The following is a 23,912-nucleotide window of genomic DNA, read 5'->3' on the forward strand; positions in this document are numbered from 1 at the left end:
CTTATTTTTCTTCTTGTTTTTTTTCTTTCTTTCTTTGATCAACACATTACCTGTGACATTTACATCCTCACTGATACGTCACTCATGACACCTGGCACCTTATCCAATTGGTATTGCTGGCATGTGGCACTTCAACAGTGAGATTGTAGCTGACATCACTTGCTCTTTCAATCCCTGGCTCATTCCCAGCTCTCTTGCTTCAATAAAGGGTAAAGTCCAAAACACCAGCACCTTGTGATCCTTCAATTTATAGCGGAAACTCCAATTACTCAATTATAAATTACTCAAACCATTTTATTCTCGTGTTTTAAAATCTTTTGAAGCCTACTGTCGTTTGTTTGGTTGTGTGGTTTACAGTAATCAAAGTTGCCATTGGAGCTGGTACATAATTTGCATTCAGGAAAATACAAGTAGGAGACCTCTGTGTACGTTTTACATGTATTGGAATGGCAGGAGACTTGTGGACAAATCGACACAGTGTACGAGATTTTAACCTGAGATCAGAGTAGCATGAGCTGCGGCCTCTTAATGGAGCGTCAAACATGAGACCAACCTACTTAATCTCCCATCGATTGTGTGTGAATTGACTCGATCACTTTTGGTGCAAAAAGGAGAAACTGCTCGATTCACAAAAATCTGCTTTGTTTTGGCCTTTCATCATGATGACCCTCTCATCCACTTCTGTTATGGTGTTTTGTCATTTCTGTTTCTGATCCTCTTCCATTCTCACCTGCCCGTAGCTTCTTGTGTGTTATTATGTAGCTTAACCATAATCTCTGCTCCGTTTGCCCCTTTTTCTGTTGATTAATTACTAATGCTTTTTTGACCTGTGTATGGAATGGCAAAAATGGATGTGTGAATTAAGGGTTGTGTGAGATATTGTGCCGGCTGTGATGGTGTTGTAATGGAGAACATCATTGGTGTATCAAGTTCGAGAAGGCTCATTGCCTAATTACCTCGTTACTACGAGCAGTGCAGCAATCCAATGCTGACAAGAGCTTTACTTTGCAAAGGTATTGCAGGAAATAAACGCGAACTTGCTAACACACAATTTTGATTTGAATCACACTGTTAATTGGAACGGCACCCGGTAGAGCGCGTACCTCTGCCAGGCTGAACACTTTACGTTTAATATGCCACTAAGGGGCTCGATCTTGATCTGGATCTGGACCTGAATCAAAATCTAATCGGCTTGTTCTTGTCACCTAACCAACTCATCCACCAAGTCTTGTCGTAATCCGTCCACAACTTTTTGTAATAGCGTTTTTTTTGTCCCATCTCTCAATGGTGACGAATCGCTTATAAAATTTAAAATTCTCGCATCGGGATTCGGATCTTCACCAAAATCTAATTGATTAATAACTGTCACACACCCAACCTGTCCACCAAGTTTTTTTTTTCGTATAAATTTATCTAACTTTTTGAGATATCCTGCTCACAAACGGGTGAAAACATAATGGGTAACGAGGCAGATTAAAATGAAGGTTTGAATTCACTTGCTAATCCCACTGCAGAGAATATTTAGCTTTGCCAGTACTGAACTGCATGCATCGCTCCCTTGTGATGTTCACCATTGACGTCAATTTGTTTTTTTTTCTTTTGTCTCTGGAAAAATAGGAGAGGCAGAAATCCAGATGTTATCCTGGGTTCTGCTGCCAATATGCCTTCCTGTCTTCGCTATCACTGGCATATGGATTTCGTAAGTATACTGCCTATGGTGTACCGCTTCTTCTCCACTTGGCTACCCTTTCTTAAAACCATGAGGACATCCTCGTATCAATTTTACTTGTTCACTTGCAGTCATTCCAAATGGATGAATGCAGTTTTTCATTATCTCCATGCTTTTTGAAAAAAAAAACAGAGATATTGTAGTCTGTCCGTCTGTCTCACGCTCTCTCCTCTTAAACGGTTATGTAGAAATTCACCAAACTTAGTAGTTACTAGACGACCCATGAACCTGCTGCGTTCCTGTTGTGACAGCGGTTGATGAAAAAAAAAAGATAGCTCCAGCGAACTATACCGCTGAGGTTGTTTGCATTGATCAAATACTCCCAAAGAGTAGTTAACTGAATCGGGAATTGATATTTTTAATAATATTTTTCCTTGCCCGATTTGAATGAAACTTGATACTGCACACCGCAGGAGAATGGTGAGTAAGGTAGCCCTAAATTTTTTTCGCTGTCGTGTACTGTTTTGGCTGTATTTCGGGAACATACATGCATACATGCATACAAGATGAGAGTTTTAGTAATATATAGATAGATAGATGATCACCACATGGCACCAAGGTGCTAAAGCAGTATCATTTTGGCCCTGCTTCCTGGGGTGGGGGGTCAAATGGTCAAATTGTGGGCACATTTTCAAACTTTTTTTTTAACGAAGTGTATATTAAGCGGAGAAAAAAAAACTAATTCAAAATTTGATATTGGGTTATTCCTGGTGGAACCTTTTGCCATCTTTCAACTTTACTTTCGGTGGGAAGGGTGAGGATTTACGATGGTCTACCATCAACTTTGCTCGTTCAGTAATGTATTCATTCGTTTTCCTGTTTGTGACTTGCTGGTCTTGTTTTAGAAATTGTTGGTCTCTATCTTGTCCTATGTAACTTGCATCATGGCTTTTATGTAACTGAAAGCGATGCCAAAATACAGGTAGTGGACAAAAAAGGAAATCCTTGGATAAATGAGCATCACCAAGCAACGGCTTCCACATAGGTGTGGCCCATGTGCTAATTGAGCAAATAACATCCCAGCATGCTTTGGGTCATGTATAAAAAATGCTGCACAGGCCGAGTTGCCCATAATTATGGCTAAAATGGCTGTAAGAGGAGACCCCCAATGCCCCCGTCCACAGAACACGTGTAGTCACCCAATGGCTTGATGAGCATGACACTGATGTTATCAATATGTCATGGCCGTCTTAGTCACAAGATCTGAATCCAGTCAAGCACTTATGAGATATTCTGGAATGACGCCTGACACTGCATTTTTCACCTCCATCAAACAGGTGTGAGTTGATTAACTTTCTCGTGGAAGAATGGTGCCGCATTCTTCCTGCAGAATCCAGATGCTGTTGGATGCTATGCCATGGCGCATATAGGCCATACAAGCCACACATTGTGGCTCAACACCCAATTAAGTGACTTTACAAGGGTGTTTCCCTTTTTATTTATTTTTTTGTGGTCGGCTACCTGCATATTGCACGTCACCTAACTTCTGGTGCTTCATGAGTTACGCCTGTGTGTCACCATCGCTCTACAGCACACTGCCAATGATCGTGACGATCCGAGATGCCGCCGGATGCCGCAGCGTCTGCACATGGGATTTTGCATAATGAATTGCAGACATGTCTCTTTGAATTGAGTTTTACCATCAATTTTATTCAGAATTAATAGTTTATTATTGTCATTTGAAAATAATGTGGTGCAGCAAATTTCAGGGAAATTGGCTGAGAGGTTTGGAAACTGATAAGGAATAAACAGATTCATTCATATATTTTCCAGAATTCCAGACTTGAGAAGCTCTCCATAACCTGTATGTACATTTGGCGATGATTTTGAGATGCTCGTACAAGGAAGATTGGAAAGAAGGGGAGGCCACATGGTCCAGCATGCCTGTGCTTCATCCACACCCCGATTACGTTAGGTGGTCAGCATGCGCCGGAGCAGTGCATCGCTGCATCCACTTTCTGGCGGTACTTGAGGGGCCTCTCTCTGCCAGGCAGTTGCCTGGCCCATCCACATCTCCTTGAGATGCCAATCAACCTGCTGTAACCACAAGGCACGCGGTCGTCCCTTTGGCCTTCTCCACTCACGAGACTCCCTTGCTGAGAGAATCTGGTGAGCAGGATCAGCATCAGGAAAACGAGCCACATGTCAATACAGCGACAGCTGACACTCACGGATTATACAGGTAACAAATCTCATTTGAGCCTCTCTCAGCAACCGCTCGTTACACAGTCTGACCAACAATAGCCAAGGATTCTCCGAAGAGACATGGTACTGAAGGAATTAAGTCTCCATCTCAGATCCCTGGTCAGAGTCAGTCTCGCATCCATAGAGCAAGAGTGGAAGCACAAAGGACCTGAAGACTCGGATTTTCGTCGTCCTGCACAGGTACCGACAGCGCCACAACCCATGATCCAGTGAATCCATGACTCTCCAGCTCCGACCCAGACTTGTATTGACCTCCGGTTCCCGACCTGCGGAGACATGAATATCACTGACAAGGTAAGTGAATCTCTCTGTGACCTCATCATCCTCACCACAAACAGGTACAGACAAGATGGCAACATCCAAGATGTCATTGAAAGCTTGGATTTTAGTTTTGACCCAGGAAACCCATGGTCCCAGTGGCTCTGATTCCTCATTCAGTGCCTACACCCCTATTGACATTATCCATTTTCTTATCTTTTATTTATAAACCCCATTATTGATCAAAGTTCAAATCTACAGGGCAGGGAGTTAAGCCAGTGTACTGGCACAGTGTCCTATTTTCAAAAAACCAGTGGGATTGATACTATCCCTTTCCTGCCAGAGACAAAAGGAAACTTTGATTTCTGTGACATCAGCTTGGACAGTCTGCTTTGTCCCCATCTTGGATGTCATACATGGACATGGTGACCTCTTCCAGCGCTGCAGCAGAAGAGCATTTTTATTTTATTTTAAATAATTGGTCTCTGTTCAATGTCTCCAACAGGAATGAAGCCAGACAGCTCTGTGGTGAGAAAGCTACTGATTGATGTATCATTCTGTGCCCTCTTTTTAAAAACAAACAAACAAACCCTCAAATCGAGTTTTAAGGGTAATTACTGCAATTTTTGTGCATTTTGCATTTTGAGCTTGCAAAGTCTTTTATTTTTTTTTATTTTTATTTTTTTTATTAGCAATCATCATGTATGCTTTGGCAATATGGTGTGAAGTTGGTGTGATTAGTTTTCTTTTGTGTGTTCTCTGGGTGTGGGCAGAATGGGGAAGGGGTTGTGGGGTCGGGGAAGGGAGGGGGATAGTCAAATCGCAGGGGGAGCAGGGAGGAGGGGAGGAGATCAAAATGCCTCAATAATTGCAGCCATAAATAAATGATAACGGTTGAAAGGCATTTAACAATGTTTTGATGTTTTATTTGACCTTGTGAATCATCAATAGATTTGTTAGCAGCGCAAGACTGCAGTGAAGTGATGGCACATAATGCTTTTCAAAATTAAATGTTTTCCACTTCTACATCAGTTTTGGTTAGTGGAGAACAAAATAATAGATAAATGCAATTACAAAGTGATCGCCGTGGGTATGCCTCCCCCGGTTTACTACTCACGGCGATCGTCCAACTTACTTTTGACCCACGATCCAATGATGGCATACTTTGTTCGGACTGCCATATGACGACGTTCAACATTTCGGGATAGAAGATGTATTAACGGAATGTTTCACAATACGATGTACTGTCTGAGTAACACCATCAGAAGAAGTTTATAATGGAGTTTAGTACCTTGGAGGATCAAAGCCATTTGACAACAAACTCGTCGATTGTGATTTTTGCTGACATTTTACTTTTCCTCATTTTGGACATTATTGAGTCACCAGTGTAGGCATTTAATTATTATTAACTTTTGCTTCTTTCATCCTCTCTTCCCCCCACCCCCCTTTTCTTTTTTTTTCTTTAACCACATCCCCAGATATGGCATGGCAGTTTATTATCAGCACGTTTGTCCACTCAACAACTGGTATGGATTCTCACTTTTTTGGCCCTCTCGTCTTGCGTCTCCGACTAATTGCCACCTTCCTGATCCTCCTTGCATTTCCCAAAACTTATCCCTTTCTGCCTTTCTTAACCCACTCCCCTTTTGCTTTCTCGAATTCCTCCTTTCCTTGTTTTTCCTATTCCTCCCCCTCTCCCCCCTCTCACTACTCAGCAGTGTTTACTTTGTCTTTGTACAAAATTTCATGATTTGAATTGCCTCTTGTAGCATCCTCTTGTCTTTGTGTAAAACTGAACAAATTGCTTTCCATGAACTACGATCACATGATGTTCTGTGTAAGGTACTTTACTGTAGAGATTATTTCGATTTATAAGCAACATTCTTCGTTCCACAGAAGAAACTGTTGATCTCGTTGCCCATTCAATTGTTCAAATCGAAGATTTGGTCCTGCGTGAAATTTTGCTATCCTCGGCTTTGCTGCTATATTCTGATGTGCAAGAACTATACAAGGCTCTTCTTCACATTTGAAGTAACATCTCATACTCTTGGCATGTGTACTGATTGGCAAGCAAGGTATTAACCTTGCCTTATCGATTCCACAAAATGCAAATTTTTCTCTGCAATTCGACCAAAACCTGAATTGACTGCTTACAAATACCCTCACACAGTGTTCTGCATCTTTTTTTGAGCTCATCTGCCCATCTTGGTTTTCTTATCAACTCGATTTCCACTTACTTTTGTGATTAACGTTAATTTTAATCAATTGGTGGGGAATTTGACAAATATATTAGCACAATAAGGCCCACTCTTTGTGTGTATGTGTGTGTGTGTGTGTGTGTGTGTGTGTGTGTGTGTGTGTGTGTGTGTGTGTGTGTGTGTGTGTGTGTGTGTGTGTGTGTGTGTGTGTGTGTGTGTGTGTGTGATCTCCATATGTGGGTTTCTGAAGGTTGTGGAAAGGAGCCCTCCCAGGTCTTGAAGGTGTGTGTGTATATTGTGTGTGCGTGTGAAAGTTGCTGTTGTTGACTGCTACCTCCACACATCAGTATGTTTCAGGAGATGGAGTGTGTGTGTGTGTGTGTGTGTGTGTGCGTGCGTGCGTGCGTGCGTGCGTGCGTGCGTGCGTGCGTGCGTGCGTGCGCGCGCGCGCTTTTAAAAAGAGTAAACAAGTATTTTACTCGAACACCTTTTTCTCCTGGAGAGGTGCATTAGCGCAGTGTACTTGTTTGAATAATTAAACTTTCAGGAATTTGTTTTCGCCTTCAGGTCGTACAACGTCTCCTGCCCAACTGTGGAACCCGATGTGAGCTTCGGCCCGAAGATTTGCTGTACAATCCAGGACATTCCTCTCGTAAGGTCAGGAAGCACATTTGGCTTGACTTGCTATCCCTTTTCCCCTTCCACCTCAGTTTTTAGCTCATCTGGAATTGGAGTTCCAGATAAGGTCATTGTGCACTGTCTGTATGTCTGTCCATCACCTATTTAGACTTCACTGGGCCGATCTAGATGAAATTTGGCAGCAAGGTTCCGCTCCTGACTGGTAATGGGGATTGCAAAACTCGTTCCAGTCGCTTGACTACAAGTCGGTCAAAATAGCGGATTTAGTAAATTCCTTGAAAAACCTTCTTCCCCAGACCCATCAGTTGGAGTGCTTACAAATTTTGGCTACAACATTAGGACAGGGTCCGAATGTTAAATTGTGGAGGTCATGCCGATCACTTGACCAGAAGTGTCAAAATGGTGGTTCAAGTAAATTTTCAGGCAAATTGTGTAAATTCTTTCAAAATTACCTAATCTGATGAAAAAAACTCATTCCATTACCTAATCTAATGAAAACTCTCAAAAAATAATAATAATGATAATAATAATTAAAACTGGTAAACCAGTAATCCCGGGCTTCAAGGCATGCATCCGATCATATGACTTCAACTTGCACTGAGTCTACAATGGGGTCTCACTCCTGGGTCTCCAACATAAACTTTCTCCAACATAAACTCATCCTGGGAATTCTTTCAAAGAAACTTGCTCTCCCTCATGCACAGATTTATCTCCTCTCGTCTTCAGTTGTCCTACCCTTCCTTCCTCCCATGGTTCACTGAAGCAGTTGTCCTGAAACAACTTGCCTTTGTCTCATGGAAAGCAAACCCAACTGACGGTAATCTCAGTTCCTTCCATAAAGCTCGGAACAAGTGTGGATCTACCCTCAGGAGAGCCAGAAAACAACATCTTTATAATCTCAAGTCTGAACTCTCAAACCTCTCTCCTTCCTCCAAATCCTGGGGGCGTCGAATCAAATCTGTTTCTGGTGTATGTTCCCCCTCCATCCCCTCCCTTACCTCAAATGGCCGCACTGCTGATACCGCTCGTGAAAAAACTGAATGCCGAAACTAGGTGTTTGCATCGAAATCTTGTGTCCGAAACCCATCACTTTCTCTACCCACCTTACCCAGTCGCACCCAACTGTCCCTGGACTCTGTCCTTTTCTTATGACAAAGTGGAGATCTTGCTGTCAAACCTCAACTCAGATTTTGCAACCGATCCAGGCGGCATCAGCCCACGTGTCCTAAAAACCTGCTCCTCTGCTCTTGCTCACCCTCTCTCTGCTCTGTTCACCTTCTCATTTGCTCAAGGTCATCTGCCATCTGCTTGGAAATCAGCAAACATTACTGCCCTGCATAAAAAAGGTGCAAAAACAGATCCCTACAACTTCAGACCAATCAGCCTTCTCCCAATCATCAGCAAGGTTATGGAATCCATAATCACTCCTGACATCAAATCCTTCTTCTTCTCCAATGGCTTGATTTCCGATCATCAATTTGGCTTCAGACCAGGTCACTCTATGCTGGATATGCTGCTTCTACTCTCCCAACAATGGATGGAGGTCCTCATTGCCAGACATGAAATCAGAGCCATATCCCTCAACATATCGTGTGCTTTTGACACGGTCTGGCACCCTGCCCTGCTCACCAAGCTTTCTACCTATGGCATCCAAGGCCATCTCCACTCATGGCTCGCAGACTTCCTTTCCTGTCGCAGTCAACGTGTGGCCCTAAATTGAGTTCTTTCATTCCCTCTTCCTGTCCAGACTGGAGTTCCTCAAGGCAATGTTCTGGGTCCTGTTCTTTTTCTGGTTTTCATCAATAATCTCTCCGACTCTGGAAAATCCTCTTTATCTCTTTGCTGATGACTCCACCCTCTGCTGTACCATCTGTCATCTATCAGAACGGCAAGCAGCAGCTTCTTTAATCACTGCAGATCTGGATAACATCACAAACTGGTCCAACACGTGGAACATGTCTTTCAATCCTGACAAATCTCACACTCACATTGTCTCTCCGAAAGGACCGTTTGGAACCTCCCCCCCCCATCTACTTTCTCAACAATCCTCTAGAAGAAGTCCCTTTTCAAGCTTCTGGGTCTCACTATCTGCCATGATCTTTCCTGGGAAGGCCACATTTGCAACCTGGCCTCCAAAGCCAGTCTCCGACTGGGAATCCTCCGTCGTGCAAAGTCCTTCCTCGGCCCACCTGAGCTCCTGACCACATACAAAGCTTTCGTCCGCAGCCTGATGGAATGCTGCTCTCCCCTCTGGGCTGGTGCTCCTGCCTCCCACCTTTCTCGGCTTCACGCTGTGGAAACCAAGGAATTTCGGATCAATGGTATCTCCTAGGATGAGGCTGTCTTTAGGCCTCACTGCAGGGATGAGGCTCGCTCTCTTACCGCAGGCAGGTCGGTGGTCTTTCTGTCTTCTACCGTCTCCTCCGTTCTCGCCCTCCCTGCTCTGTCTGCGATTTGTCCCCACCATATTTCTGCAGGGCACTCAATGTCTGTCAACAACCCCCTTCTGGTAAAACTACCAAAATCACGAATCACTGCTCACCTTCACTCTTTCATTCCTCTTTTTTTTTCCCCTGCCTTTGGAATAAACTCCCTCACTCTGTTCAATCCCATTTTTCCCTCCTGGCCTTCAAAACAGCTGTTCACCACCACCTCTTATCGTCCCCCATCCAAATCCTCAATCTTTTATACCCCCGTTAATCCACCCCAAACCCACTTCCTTCAAATTCCCTGCTTTCCTTCCTGAAAGTCCCTGTAATGTCCATCTTGTATACCCCGTGTTCTCCGCCCCATCCCTCTCTCTTCCACAGATCTCCTAATGTCTCTGTTCCCCACTTTTGTCCTTTCCACTCCCCCCCCCTCTTTTCTCATGCCCCCTTGCTGTGCGTTGTGTTAGCTCTCATACAAGCCTCGACAAGGTATACAAAAAAACAAATTTCCTCCAGTCAGAATGCTACCAAATTTGGCTTATCGCATTCGGTCAAGGCCCAGATAAGCTACAAGTCCAGTGGTTCTGTTTTATTTATTTATTTATTTTCCTCCCACTCCTTTTCTCCAACAAAAAATGTTTGTCCACCACATTTTTGCTCCTAAGTCCACTACTACAAGAGGGTTTTTCAAAGAAATAATGTATTTGGTTGCTGACTACTTCCCCCACCAACCCTCCCATGAAAATGATATTTGTAACTCAATGTATGGGAAAGTTGGACATCTCTCAAACCTGCTGGCTTCCCTGAGGAATCACCACACCCCTGAAAGGCCTTTTGAGCTGTCATGTGTTGAACAGTAGAATACACGAATGGAAGCTATAACGACAAGTTTATTCATGACATATGGAATAGAACCGGTCGAAGCAGGCCGCCATTGCAGATCCAAGTTCTCAGCTGCCACCTGTCTTGTGGTGGTTGAACTACAGATATCAATTGTTGCATACACGTGAACTCCCTCACAAATTTTTATTTTTGTATATCGTCGAGGCTCGTGTAAGGGCTTGTACTATACAGTGAACAGATCAGGATGTAAAAGGAGCAGGGGAGAGGGGTAAAACATCACCAGCAGAGTTAAAGGCCAAGATGGAGATAGACTTCAAAAAACAATGGGTACGGGGAGGAATGGGGGACAGGAGAGGATGCATGGGGTGGACAATATGGATACAGAAGGAAATGCCAAGGAGGGAAAAACATGAAATTTGGAAGGACAATGGATTGGGGTCGGGTTTAGGAGGGTAGAAAAGATCATGGTTTTAGATTGGGGATTATCCAAGATGGTGGTAAACAGCCATCTTGAAGACCTGGAGGGAAGAATGAGATTGAAGTGAATGTGGAAGTTTATTCCAGTGATTGGGGGTGGCGGGGGGAGACTAATGATTAAGTGGAGGTGAGCAGTGATTCTGAATTTAGGTAGATTCACTAGAAGGGGGTTGATGTTGGACCATGTGCCCTGCGGAAACCTGGGAGGGACAAAGCACTGAAAGAGCAGAAGGTGCAAGACCAGAAAGGAGGCAGTCGCCGATCTGTCTGTGATGAAGTGATTGGCCCATCGACTCTGATCAAGACATACGGGGGCTTGCCAAGTCTGTTAGTTCTCCATCCTAACATTTGGAGAAATGGCACTGTTGACAGTAACAGTGCTGTCTGGTTGTATTGGAACATTGTTTGATTGCACAGGATGTGACTTGGGTCGTTGCTCAATGTGGACACATGGTCTGTGGATGGCTTGGAGATCCTTGTGGAGGGCAGGGGTGAGGAGAACCAAGCCTCCTTGGAAAGTTCTAACACCATCCCCAAACAAGTCTGGGTACTTGTCGAGTAACTCTCTGTACTGCATACCATAATGATAAGCACTTGTGTTATCTCATGACTTTCAGCCACTTCCTGCCAAACGATAGGTCCATCACCTCGTACTATCACAAGTGTACAGTGTCAGAGCTTTGCTCGGACTCCACCATAACCCCTATTGAGGCAGTCATAGGTACAGTGTCCTTTGTGTAGGTTTTGAGCTGTTGAGATGGGATTTTATTTATTTATTTATTTTAATTTTTTTGTGCACACTGTCGAGGCCCGTGTGAGAGCAAAGAGCTTCACAGCTTTAGGGTCTTTCCTGTTGATGCATAAAATTGACTTGTTGGAACCAGTGTCCACTTCAATCTTGATGGAGACGTCAATCTTCACAACAATTGATGCATTTAGGTTTTCATGAGAATAGCAGGGAACACAGAATATGACATCTCACTTGGGTGTTCACTTATGCCAGCATAATCAACATTATGCACACAATCTGGGCTGTCATCAAGGTGGTGGGTCAAGCTGCTCTTAAAATGTGGTCAGCGGTGAATGGGATGTCCATATTTTCGACAAGTATTGTAAGTACAGTTCTTCTGTAGTATGGAGGTTGGTGTCCACAGTGTCAGCAGGTCCTGAGGAAGGCTCAGGTTAGGGTGCGGCTCCAGTTGAGGCTTTCTGCATTTTTTTTTTATTGTACGTACTTGCTCATGACCGTGTCTCTGAACGGAACGTGTCCGGGCAGTATTTATGTCTGGGCGGGAGTTTGTCTCCAGGCAAAAGTTTGTCCCTGGATGCATCCAGGCGGTATTTATAGTATGACTGGTAGAAAATGGATTTCAGACATTATTAGATCCTCGTGGAGGATCTCTAAGTCTTACTCACGTTGTTATTCTTGTGGACTTTTTTGTTTCACAGCCCACAGTTTTCTTCGAAACATCCTGAAACTTGGCGTATATGTAAAAATACCCTGCACAGACAGTAACGATCACCGATTTTGAAAATTCCTCCGAGAAAAAAAGTTATGACATCAAAATATCTCCGCTAATGGAAATCGCCTAAAAAATTATCTCCGAATCTAGGCAAGCTTTTTGAATTCTGTTTGCGGGAATCAAACAGGGCATTAGCAGAGATTAATTACCGCACATATGAAACATCACTCTGACGTCATATCAATTTTTATGATGTCATTCCTATTTTTTGACTTTTTTTTCACAACCCAGAGTTTTCATCAGAACTTCGTGAAACTTGCCATGTATATGCAGAAAGCCCACGCGCAGGCAGTAACCATCTCCGATTTTGGAAATTCTTCCTAGAAAAAAGTTGACGTCATAATATCGCTGCTAATGGAATCGCCAATACCATTATCTCCGAAACTAGGCAAGCTGTTTGAATTTTTTTCGGGAATCAAGCCGGGCATTAGCACAGATAATTTATCGCAAACCTGATACATCACAATGACGTCGTATTCGTTTTTATGACGTCATCATTAAGAGGACGAGGATCTTGGCTCATTCGTGCTTGTTTTGTTTACATCCTCACTGTTATTCTATGCAGAATCATTTTGATGAGACGGTATGAATCGTAATTGATGCTCCACCGCACGTCTGCCTTCCCTTCCTCTCACTTCACACTGTCTTCCCTTCCCACACCCTACTCGCCCCCCCTCCCCTCCTCCTCCTCACTCTAGCTGCTCTCTCCCCCACCCCTCTCTCCCTGCTCGCTCTCTCTCTCTCTCTCTCTCTCTCTCTCTCTCTCTCTCTCTCTCTCTCTCTCTCTCTCTCTCTCTCTCTCTCTCTCTCTCTCTCTCTCTCTCTCTCTCTCTCTCTCTCTCTCTCTCCCTCTCTCTCTCCCCGCTCTGTCTCTCTCTCTCCCACCTCTCTCTCCCTCTCCCCCCCTCTTTTTCTCCCTCTCCCCTTGAGTATTCCAGTCAGCAAAGTGACTGGTGGTATTTGCTTGTAAACAATAAAAATGTCCTCTAATCGGTGGCTACAATTTCCTTCCATTAGAATGCCTTTTATTTGTTGAAATATTTTATTAAATATTTATATTGAAATATTAAACAAAATAAAATGAACAGCATCTCTAAATTTTTGTTTGTCAAAACCAATTAAAACCTTTTCTATATATTTTTGTCTTCGAAAAGAATGACTTGTCAAACCTGATACATAAAAATTTATTATTTGAGTTAAAAACTTGATCGATAACAGAGTGCATTCTTAACCAGTGCCAAATCCGAATTTGTATACAAGGGAGAAAAATCAAAAACATTGACAAATTTAACAATGAGGAATCTAATACTCGAGAAAGTGTTGATACCAGAATTCTTACTAATTGTAAAACAAGCCGGTAGGTGGACATGGGTAGTCGACTACCCAATAGAACCTGACGTGATGGGCCCGTTTGATGGGGAATGACCTGAGTTTTAAGCACAAGAAAATTCATGATTCTAGCTTCAAGGGTTAATGCTGCAGATTGTTTTTTCGTTAAAATACCCCCACATTTAGAGGTTTTTCGGCCGTTGCTAGGCAACGGAGGGGTCCATAGCAACGGTTCTTTCTCACACATAACTAGAACATACCATGAACCTTCCATACCAGTTTCATGTATATCTGACTCATAGTCTCTGAGATATAACGAACTTCGTTTTTTTTGTATTGTTTTCGACCAGGATTCATTCAAAGTCTATCTTCTCCGACAGTTTTCATAGGATCTGGCTGGAAATTTTTGACAATATGGCTGAATGTACTGCCCACAGTCGCTCGTGGCCCGATTTTTGATTTTCGAAAAAATAATTTTTTTATGATGTTCCAAAACTTTCAAAGTCCCGTTGCTAGGCAACTGATGGGTCCAAAGCAACGGTTCTCATTTACACACAACTAGGTCATGGTATGAATCTACCAACCAAGTTTCATCGAAATCGCCATTGCATTAACGGAGCACTGGACCGAACAGAGAGACAGACAGACAGACAGACAGACAGACAAACATATCGACGGAAAATACTGATAATAAGGGTCGATCAAATTTCAAATTTTTTTTTTTTGAAAAATTTTTTTTTTCCGACTGGATGGACTACCCAACAATATTTCTTAAATTTCTCCCTCACCACTCGTAAACCTGGATTGACCATAACTGACAATTGTCTCAAAGTACATTGCCTAGCTCCCACTATAAACCTAAACTTGTATGGGTTTTTGTGAAGCTTAGGTATCCACAAAAAACGCGGGTGGAGGGGGCGTGGGGCGGTGGGAGGGAAGGGGATCACGTGTACGGCAGTTTGTTAATATCCTTATTGTTTAACGGCCACAAGTTGTGGGAATGTCTGGGGGAAGCTTGGCCCAAGTCTTTCACGAACTGGCTGGTTAGGCCTGACATTCCACTGAGATCGTCAGGAATTGTAATTTGTTCAAGGTGCTGCCGATAGCTCACCTACTGTTTGGGATCTTTGAAGGCCACCAAATAATGCTGGCGAACTGGACACCAATTTAACATCCATCTGAAAAATGGCACACATTGATGAATCGCCCTTCCTCTAAAACACCGGGATGACAGTTGGGTCAGGATTCAAAACCATGCGAGGCAGCTTAAGGAGAGTGTGCACAGCTCAAAGCCATCTTACCAGCCCTTACCAGATGAGGAACAGCTGGCTTGGCAAATGATAGCAAGCTGATTGGTAATGGAACACACCCTGCAAAATGTCAAAATACTGACGAACCTTAGGAATATGGTTATGCATCAAATAAAGGTCCCAATTGGGCCGTAGGGGAGTCGGTGGCAATATCACACATGACCCCATGGCTGGGAGATACCCCAAGATATGTTATAAACAATCCATATGCAGTCCGCACATAATGTGATGGCTCGAAAAATCGGACAGGCAAAGGGATTCATCATTCATGCATCCTTAACCAGTGCCAGATCCAAATTTGAATACAAGGTAGAAAAACTCCAAAGCTTTTACACATGTGCAATCGGCTTTGTCAAGTCAAGATCGTTGCCGCTTACCTGGAGGCCTTGCAAGTCGAGAGGGCTCTAATCCATTTGTGTGAAGGAGACTCTATGTATAGAATGCCTTCAGCACATCACGTATCTTCCAAACATCTTCCAGTTTAATTGCAACTGTTTAATAAAGAAGTCACTGTACGTTGGACAGAATTGACTCAATCGTTTGTGATGATAATAATATTTACGTCCGGAAGGTGTGCCCCTGAAAGCCGTGATACCCTATTGTACACCTGAACATGGACGTCACCCAAGGCGCAAACCCCCCTTGGGGACGGGGACAAGTTAAATTGCTACAACCTCTGTCATGTGACCCTTAGTCCTCTTGTCAAGTTTGGTTGTGATTGGTTAAGTAACAACCGAATGTATTGCGGTCAAAAAAAACACAAACAAACAGGCAGACAAAGACCAAATTGTGTATTTTAGTAGGATGTTAAGATTATTACCCAAAACTTCCTGATGCTCAGCTATAATATCTTGGATAGGCTTTTGACGTGGAACAGGAACATTTGTGCTATTTCCTGTACTAGTAAAAGTAACTATCATTACCTAACTCTGTCAATAAAACCTCCATGTAAAACATTTTACAAGCCACCACAAAATTATTAGCTGTTTTATCTGCCAGTGCTGTTACATACTTCTCCTGCAGATCCTGAATATCCTTCCGAACATGAATCTTACTCAACAATGGTTTTGACCAATCCTGAGAAAACAAGCCTCGGCTCGTAAAAAAAAAACTTAATCCTGTTCAAAATTTCCACAACCCCATCGTACCATGTTCTAAAACCATTTGCAGATGACCTAAACTTTTTACACATTTTATTAACAAAATCGACAACAGAAGATCTAATACAACTCTATGGCCGAGTCGCTGGTTCCTGTTATTTGGCTCCCATTTTCATCGGATCCCTGATATCGCTTATTACCAATAATGTCCAAATCACATACCCACAAAAGGTGAAGAGGACATGCACATTCAGTTGCTAAAATATTCCTAACTTCATCTGTACTAAGAGTTTTAAGCAGTTCACCACAAAAAAGCAAGAGCGACAATGATTTTGCAATACATGTCTCCTACCAATGTGATATTTTCTAAGTTTCAAAAGGGCATAACTCTGTGGAAAAATTGATGAAACTCTCTGAAACCCGAACTTGGTACTTGATTTTATGATAAGGTACAGAACAAGTTTCAGTTGAATACATTAAAGGGCATGGGGGGAGGGGGGGGGAAGTCTGGAAAACCACAGGTGGGATGGATGGACAGACTGAGAGCAAACCTACAGTCCCCTCCAGTGAAAGTGGTAGTGGACTAATAAGGATTGGTCCACAGTCTTGGTGAAAGTGAAATGCACTTTCAATGGTGTTTGCTCCCCAACAATATATATATATATATATATATATATATATATATATATATATATATATATATATATATATATATATATATATATATATATATATATATATATATATATATATATATATATATATATATATATGTCATTGGGTTTCGTGTGAGGTAATAAATTCTTGATCAGACTATATTGTTTTTATTAAACCTTTTTATTTGTAAAAAGGCTTTTCCCATAAGGTAAAGGGGATCAACTATTGAGGAGTGGTCCAATTGTATGACCGTGCATTCTGATCCTTCGGGGTTAGAATGTGTGTGTTTGATTGACCACCTACTTGCCTTCAGGCTGAAGTGCATGTGTATGCTCATGGCACAGTCTGGTTAGATGGTGTACTTTGGCTGTGGGGTCAATATGCATGTCTCAAGGTGTTTAAATGTTAAGATATTTTTTTTTAAACCCTTTTGGGTTTTTTTGTATTAAAAAAGTCCTTCCTCATGAAGAGGGCCAACAAGCCTGAAACGTATGTCTATGGATGTTCCCTCTCTGAGGTGGACTGATCAACAACATTGAGAATTAAATTCACTTCACAGTATTGGCTGCAACCGACTGGGATTCTTGGGGGGGGGGGCTGTAGCTTTGTTCTTCTCATGCCGAATAGGCGGTGCTTATGCAACTGTTTATCCAGAATAGCCTTCTAAAAAATTTTGTCGGGGCAAAACGCAGGTGAGTGGGGCCTGAACTTTGTTCAAGTCTATCTATATTCAGTGACGGTATGAATACTTTTGCCGTGTATGGCCGTGGCTTGTAAGCGAACAACCTAGTAGCTTGGAGAGCGCTTGCCAAGTGGCTTAAGCACTCCAACGAAACGGTTGATAAGAAACGGCTGGCTTGGCAAATGATTAGCGATCGCCGATCGGTCATATAAACACCATGCACCCGGAATGTCAAGTTATGTCTGAATTGGACAAATGAACACTTTGATAAATGCCTTCATAAAAGATAATTAAATAAGGCCATTGATTATCTTCCAAAGGGGTGTTTTAATTTACCCAAACACCCTATTTCCACTCATGCACTTCGTTGGAGTTCCTTTCGTGTGCTTGCAATGTTTCAAGCTGCTAGGTTTCATGGTTTTGGAGTTGTGGAGGAGACCATATGAGCACTGACTTCTGTTAGTATAGATATACATACTTAGGGTTGGGCACACAAGAAGTTAAATGAAACAAAAATAGTCATAACTCGACACCAATAACATATATGAAAGTCGTTTTTGTTTGTTTTTGGCACATTAAATATTTGTCCAATACTACAGAAGAACTGTACTTGCAATAATTATGGAAAATGTAGGCATGCCTTTCACCACTGCTCACAATTGAAGAGCAGCTTGACTCGTCACCTTGATGACAGACCAGGCTGTGTGCATAATGTTGATTATGCTGGATTTTTTACTTACGAAATCTAAAGATTTCGTAAGTATATTGATCACTTCCGTTTCTGTGTGTTTGTGTGTTTGTGTGTTTGTTTGTAGGCACGATAACTCGAGAACGGAAGAAGCTACCAATGTCAAGTTACACCACGTGATTCAGGAGGGTGATGGCTAGCGCTGATTAGATTTTGGTCAAAATCGGTCAACGGTCAAGGTCATAGTGAGGTCAAACATAATTCCGTAAATTCATGTGGAGAAATGGAGTATTTTTGCTTCGCTCGACATTACGAGTTCGTTTTAACTTCGATTTTAATTTTGTCTTCGGTTTTTGCGATCGCTTAGGACGCTTAAAACTCGGTTGTTGAAATTCTCGTAAAAATCGGATGTTTTGGAGACGTTTTAAGATTGTATAAAAAATATTTCACTCGATGCGTCACGGGTCGTCACGTGATGCAGTGCGCTCGAGCAGACGCGTCGTTGAGTCACGTAAAGGTTTTCCGTGTGCACGCTGACAGTGTTTTCGATAAAGATGGTGTTTAAAAGTCATTTTTTATCCCAATAAAGGTTATCGTCGCATGCCTGACTCGCTGAGCCGTCGGATTATGAAAAGATTGTTGGTGGATGGCCGAATATTACGGTTTTGTGACTTTGATAAAATAATATAAAATAATTGCGTGGAGAAATGGAGATTTTTGCTTCGCTCGACATTACGAGTTCGTTTTAACTTCGATTTTAATTTTGTCTTCGGTTTTTGCGATCGCTTAGGACGCTTAAAATTCGGTTGTCGAAATTCTGGTAAAAATCGGATGTTTTGGAGACCTTTTAAGATTGTATAAAAAATATTTCACTCGACGCGTCACGGGTCGTCACGTGATGCAGTGCGCTCGAGCAGACGCGTCGTTGATTCACGTAAAGGTTTTCCGTGTGCGCGCTGACGGTGTTTTCGATAAAGATGGTGTTTAAAAATCATTTTTTATCCCAATAAAGGTTATCGTCGCATGCCTGACTCGCTGAGCCGTCGGATTATGAAAAGATTGTTGGTGGATGGCCGAATATTACGGTTTTGTGACTTTGATAAAATAATATAAAATAATTGCGTGGAGAAATGGAGATTTTTGCTTCGCTCGACATTACGAGTTCGTTTTAACTTCGATTTTAATTTTGTCTTCGGTTTTTGCGATCGCTTAGGACGCTTAAAACTCGGTTGTCGAAATTCTGGTAAAAATCGGATGTTTTGGAGACCTTTTAAGATTGTATAAAAAATATTTCACTCGACGCGTCACGGGTCGTCACGTGATGCAGTGCGCTCGAGCAGACGCGTCGTTGATTCACGTAAAGGTTTTCCGTGTGCGCGCTGACGGTGTTTTCGATAAAGATGGTGTTTAAAAATCATTTTTTATCCCAATAAAGGTTATCGTCGCATGCCTGACTCGCTGAGCCATCGGATTATGTAAAGATTGTTGGTGGATGGCCGAATATTACAGTTTTGTGACTTTGAAAAAATATTATAAAATAATTGCGTGGAGAAATGGAGATTTTTTGCTTAGGTTGACGTTACGATTTTTGATGGTTTGGTACAGAATCATCGTAGAAACTTCTGGTTTGCGTCGCTACCTTCTCTTGAGACAGCTTTTATTAGACAAGGTCAGAGGTCAAGTTGATGATTTCGTAAGTACCAATCTATGACTGCTTGTTTGTGTGTTTGTCGGCACGATAACTCAAACGGAAGAAGCATCCAATGTCAAATTACACCACGTGATTCAGGAGGGTGATGGCTAGCGCTGATTAGATTTTGGTCAAAATCGGTTAAAAGTCAAGGTCACAGTGAGGTCAAACATCCAAAAAATGATAACTCGAGAACGGAAGAAGCTACCAATGTCAAATTACACCACGTGATTCAGTAGGGTGTTGGCTTCCGCTGATGAGATTTTAATCAAAATCGGTCAAAGGTCAAGGTCACAGTGTGGTCAAACATCCAAAACATTAGATTTTTGATGGTTTGGTACAGAATCATCGTAGAAACTTCTGGTTTGTGTCGCTACCTTCTCTAGAGACAGCTTTTATTAGACAAGGTCAGAGGTCAAGTTGACGATTTCGTAAGTACCAGTCTATGACTGCTTGTTTGTGTGTTTGTGTGTTTGTGTGTAGGCACGATAACTCGAGAACGGAAGAAGCTACCAATGTCAAATTACACCACGTGATTCAGGAGGGTGATGGCTAGCGCTGTTTAGATTTTGGTCAAAATCGGTCAAAGGTGAAGGTCACAGTGAGGTCAAACATTCGATTTTTGATGGTTTTGTACAGAATCATCGTAGAAACTTCTGGTTTGTGTCGTTACATTCTCTCGAGACAGCTTTTATTAGACAAGGTCAGAGGTGAAGTTGACGATTTCGTAAGTACCAGTCAATGACTGCTTGTTTGTTTGTTTGTGTGATTGTTTGTGTGTGTGTTTGTTTCTAGGCACGATAACTCGAGAACGGAAGAAGCTACCAATGTCAAATTACACCATGTGATTCATGAGGGTGATGGCTTGCGCTGATTAGATTTTGGTCAAAATCAGTCAAAGGTCAAGGTCACAGTGAGGTCAAACATAATTCCGTAAATTCATGTGGAGAAATGGAATATTTTTGCTTCGGTCGACGTTACAAGTTCGTTTTAACTTTGATTTTAATTTTGTCTTTGGTTTTTGCGATCGCTTAGGACGCTTAAAACTCGGTTGTCGAAATTCTCGTAAAAATCGGATGTTTTGGAGACGTTTTAAGATTGTACAAAAAATATTTCACTTGCCGCGTCACAGCTCGTCACGTGGTGCAGCGCGCTCGAGCAGAGGCGTCGTTGATCACGTAAAGGTTTTCCGTGTGCGCGCTGACGGTGTTTTCGATAAAGATGGTGTTTAAAAGTCATTTTTTATCCCAATAAAGGTTATCCTCGCATGCCTGACTCGCTAAGCCGTCGGATTATGTAAAGATTGTTGGTGGATGGCCGAATATTACGGTTTTGTGACTGATGAAATGATATTAAATAATTGCGTGGAGAAATGGAGATTTTTGCTTCGGTCGACGTTACGATTTTTGATGGTTTGGTACAGAATCATCGTAGAAACTTCTTGTTTGCGTCGCTACCTTCTCTAGAGACAGCTTTTATTAGACAAGGTCAGAGGTCAAGTTGACGATTTCGTAAGTACCAATCTATGACTGCTTGTTTGTGTGTTTGTCGGCACGATAACTCAAACGGAAGAAGCATCCAATGTCAAATTACACCACGTGATTCAGGAGGGTGATGGCTAGCGCTGATTAGATTTTGGTCAAAATCGGTTAAAAGTCAAGGTCACAGTGAGGTCAAACATCCAAAAAATGATAACTCGAGAATGGAAGAAGCTATCAATGTCAAATTACACCACGTGATTCAGTAGGGTGCTGGCTTCCGCTGATGAGATTTTAATCAAAATCGGTCAAAGGTCAAGGTCACAGTGTGGTCAAACATCCAAAACATTAGATTTTTGATGGTTTGGTACAGAATCATCGTAGAAACTTCTGGTTTGTGTCGCTACCTTCTCTAGAGACAGCTTTTATTAGACAAGGTCAGAGGTCAATTTGACGATTTCGTAAGTACCAATCTATGACTGCCTGTTTGTGTGTTTGTAGACACGATAACTCGAACGGAAGAAGCATCCAATGTCAAATTACACCATGTGATTCAGGAGGGTGATGGCTAGCGCTGATTAGATTTTGGTCAAAATCGGTCAAAGGTCACAGTGAGGTCAAACATCCAAAAAATGATAACTCGAGAACGGAAGAAGCTACCAATGTCAAATTACACCATGTGATTCAGGAGGGTGTTGGCTTGCGCTGATTAGATTTTGATCAAAATCGGTCAAAAGTCAAGGTCACAGTGAGGTCAAACATCCAAAACATTCGATTTTTGATGGTTTGGTGCAGAATCATCATAGAAACTTCTGGTTTGCGTCGCTACCTTCTCGAGAGACAGCTTTTATTAGACAAGGTCAGAGGTCAAGTTGACAATTTCATAAGTACCAGTCTATGACTGCTTGTTTTGTTGTTGGTGGCCCAGCTTTGACCCACCACCTCTCCTCTGTTGTTTCCATTTTCTTACAAGAAATGCAGCAGCAGGTTACGCATCACTTTTTGAAGAGTGCCTTGCAAAACTCCTGAGATGATCCGATTTGCTACATCTTTCGAATCAGCATTTGTGTTTGCAGGCTTCAACTAAAACACTCCTTGACTCATCTCCTTAAATAATAATCCAGCAGTGACAGGGCAAGGGATTTTGTGGGCCAAGGCAATTCAGTTCTGTGACTGATGAGGCAATTAGGAATTATTTTTTTTCCTTCAGCCAAGCAAGACATTCAGTCGAGGTGTGGGATGTTGCTCCAGCGTAGATTCGGGAGAAACTCAATCCACACCAGACGGTGATTTTCGGAGAGTGAAGTGATGCTTCTACATGGTCATGTGGCTTTTACCATCGCCAAAATCTGCAATTCTGTTTTCATCAACTCATTAATGTGTATATGGCATTCTTCAGTGAAAATGATGTCATTGACACATCTTCATTTTCCAGTGCTTCAGAAAAGCGACAAAATTTGTACCGTCTTTTATGATCATTTTCATCAAGTGCTTGGAAAAGCTGAATTTGGTGCGGAAAAATTCCAATATCTTCCTTCAGTATTCATTGCACTGTGTGACTGGTTCCTGTTTCAGCTAAGAGTAGTCTTGTTTATTTGTGTGGACTTCCCTGCATGTGTTTCTGTACAGGTTCAACAGTCTCTACAATATGAGCAAGACCGTATGTTTGAAAATCATTGCAATACAGACAAGATTATATCCAAAACTTCACCGAAATACAGAATCCAAAAACATCGAAAGAAACAATTTTATTCCCTGCGTTTTTGCATTGCACTGGTAGCAAAATATAAGGCCACAGGAATGCCGAGGAGAAAAGGTGGTGGGGTTGTTTAGCTGGGCGAACGAAGCTTGCTTGCATCCACTTCCATGGATCAGTCAAGGGAAGAGGCTTGGAGAGACAGAATTTAGGTTTTTTAGAAACTTAATTGATTATTTGCAGCATGATTTTGTCGACCCAGTAAGACATCACGCCTTCTTCGTCATGTATTGAAAGCATGCAAATTGACTTGTCCTGAACTGGGTTTATCATCGGGTCGGGAATTGAACTCGGATTGAACACAAAATTACTCTCTGTCTGACAGCCTTTTATATAATTCATTACTAATCTAAATTTTATCAACGTATCACAAAGGGAAGATGCTAACTTAATATGATGATAGCTCGAATTGGCTCTGTTAACGATGTGCAATGTGGGAGCAGCTACAAGAATATGACGATTATTACTGTTTGTTTTCCACTTCGTTTAAGTTCAAGATCCATCACTTAACGTTTATCTTCGACTTTGAATCACATTTATGACTCTTGGCGTTGCCAAGCAACCCATTCGAATGTAAAAAATAGTTTTATTTTGTAACCATTTTTGCATTTACATTAAAATGACTATAGCTGCAAACTGTTAAATCAAGAGCTCAATCGAATCGCAAATTCTTAATTTGAGTTATTTGGCTGCTTCCAGAATGGAACCACAATCCAATCCATCAAATATAATATGCTTATATTTATTACTAGCGGGGGTGCTTGATGTTTCTGAGCAATGCCGGGGTCCCTCTTCCCGGCCCTTCCCCTCCCTCATCCCTCCCCTCCTCCTGCCTCCTCTGACCCCACTCACCTCCCACTCACCTCCCACTCCACCAACCCCCCCTCCCCCCAATCTAGACTCTCAACCATTTCCTCCCTC

The 23,912-nt window shown here is 42.2% G+C and overlaps 1 protein-coding gene across 9 annotated transcripts in view; it reads left to right on the plus strand.

Annotated features, from left to right (window-relative positions):
• Positions 1-23,912, plus strand: part of LOC147027047 (transmembrane protein 150A-like) — a 170,104-nt gene that overhangs the window by 70,639 nt on the left and 75,553 nt on the right. For all 9 annotated transcript variants that reach the window (XM_085883148.1, XM_085883147.1, XM_085883151.1 and 6 more), the window contains 3 exons: positions 1,618-1,699; positions 5,671-5,718; positions 6,958-7,047. In XM_085883148.1, the coding sequence (XP_085739274.1) occupies positions 1,618-1,699; positions 5,671-5,718; positions 6,958-7,047 (220 nt within the window). The remainder of the gene's footprint in view (positions 1-1,617; positions 1,700-5,670; positions 5,719-6,957; positions 7,048-23,912) is intronic.

Source organism: Eptatretus burgeri, chromosome 5 (genome assembly GCF_056783735.1).
Source record: "Eptatretus burgeri isolate ZD-2024b chromosome 5, Ebu_testis_v1, whole genome shotgun sequence".
NCBI classification, from domain to species: Eukaryota; Metazoa; Chordata; class Myxini; order Myxiniformes; family Myxinidae; genus Eptatretus; species Eptatretus burgeri.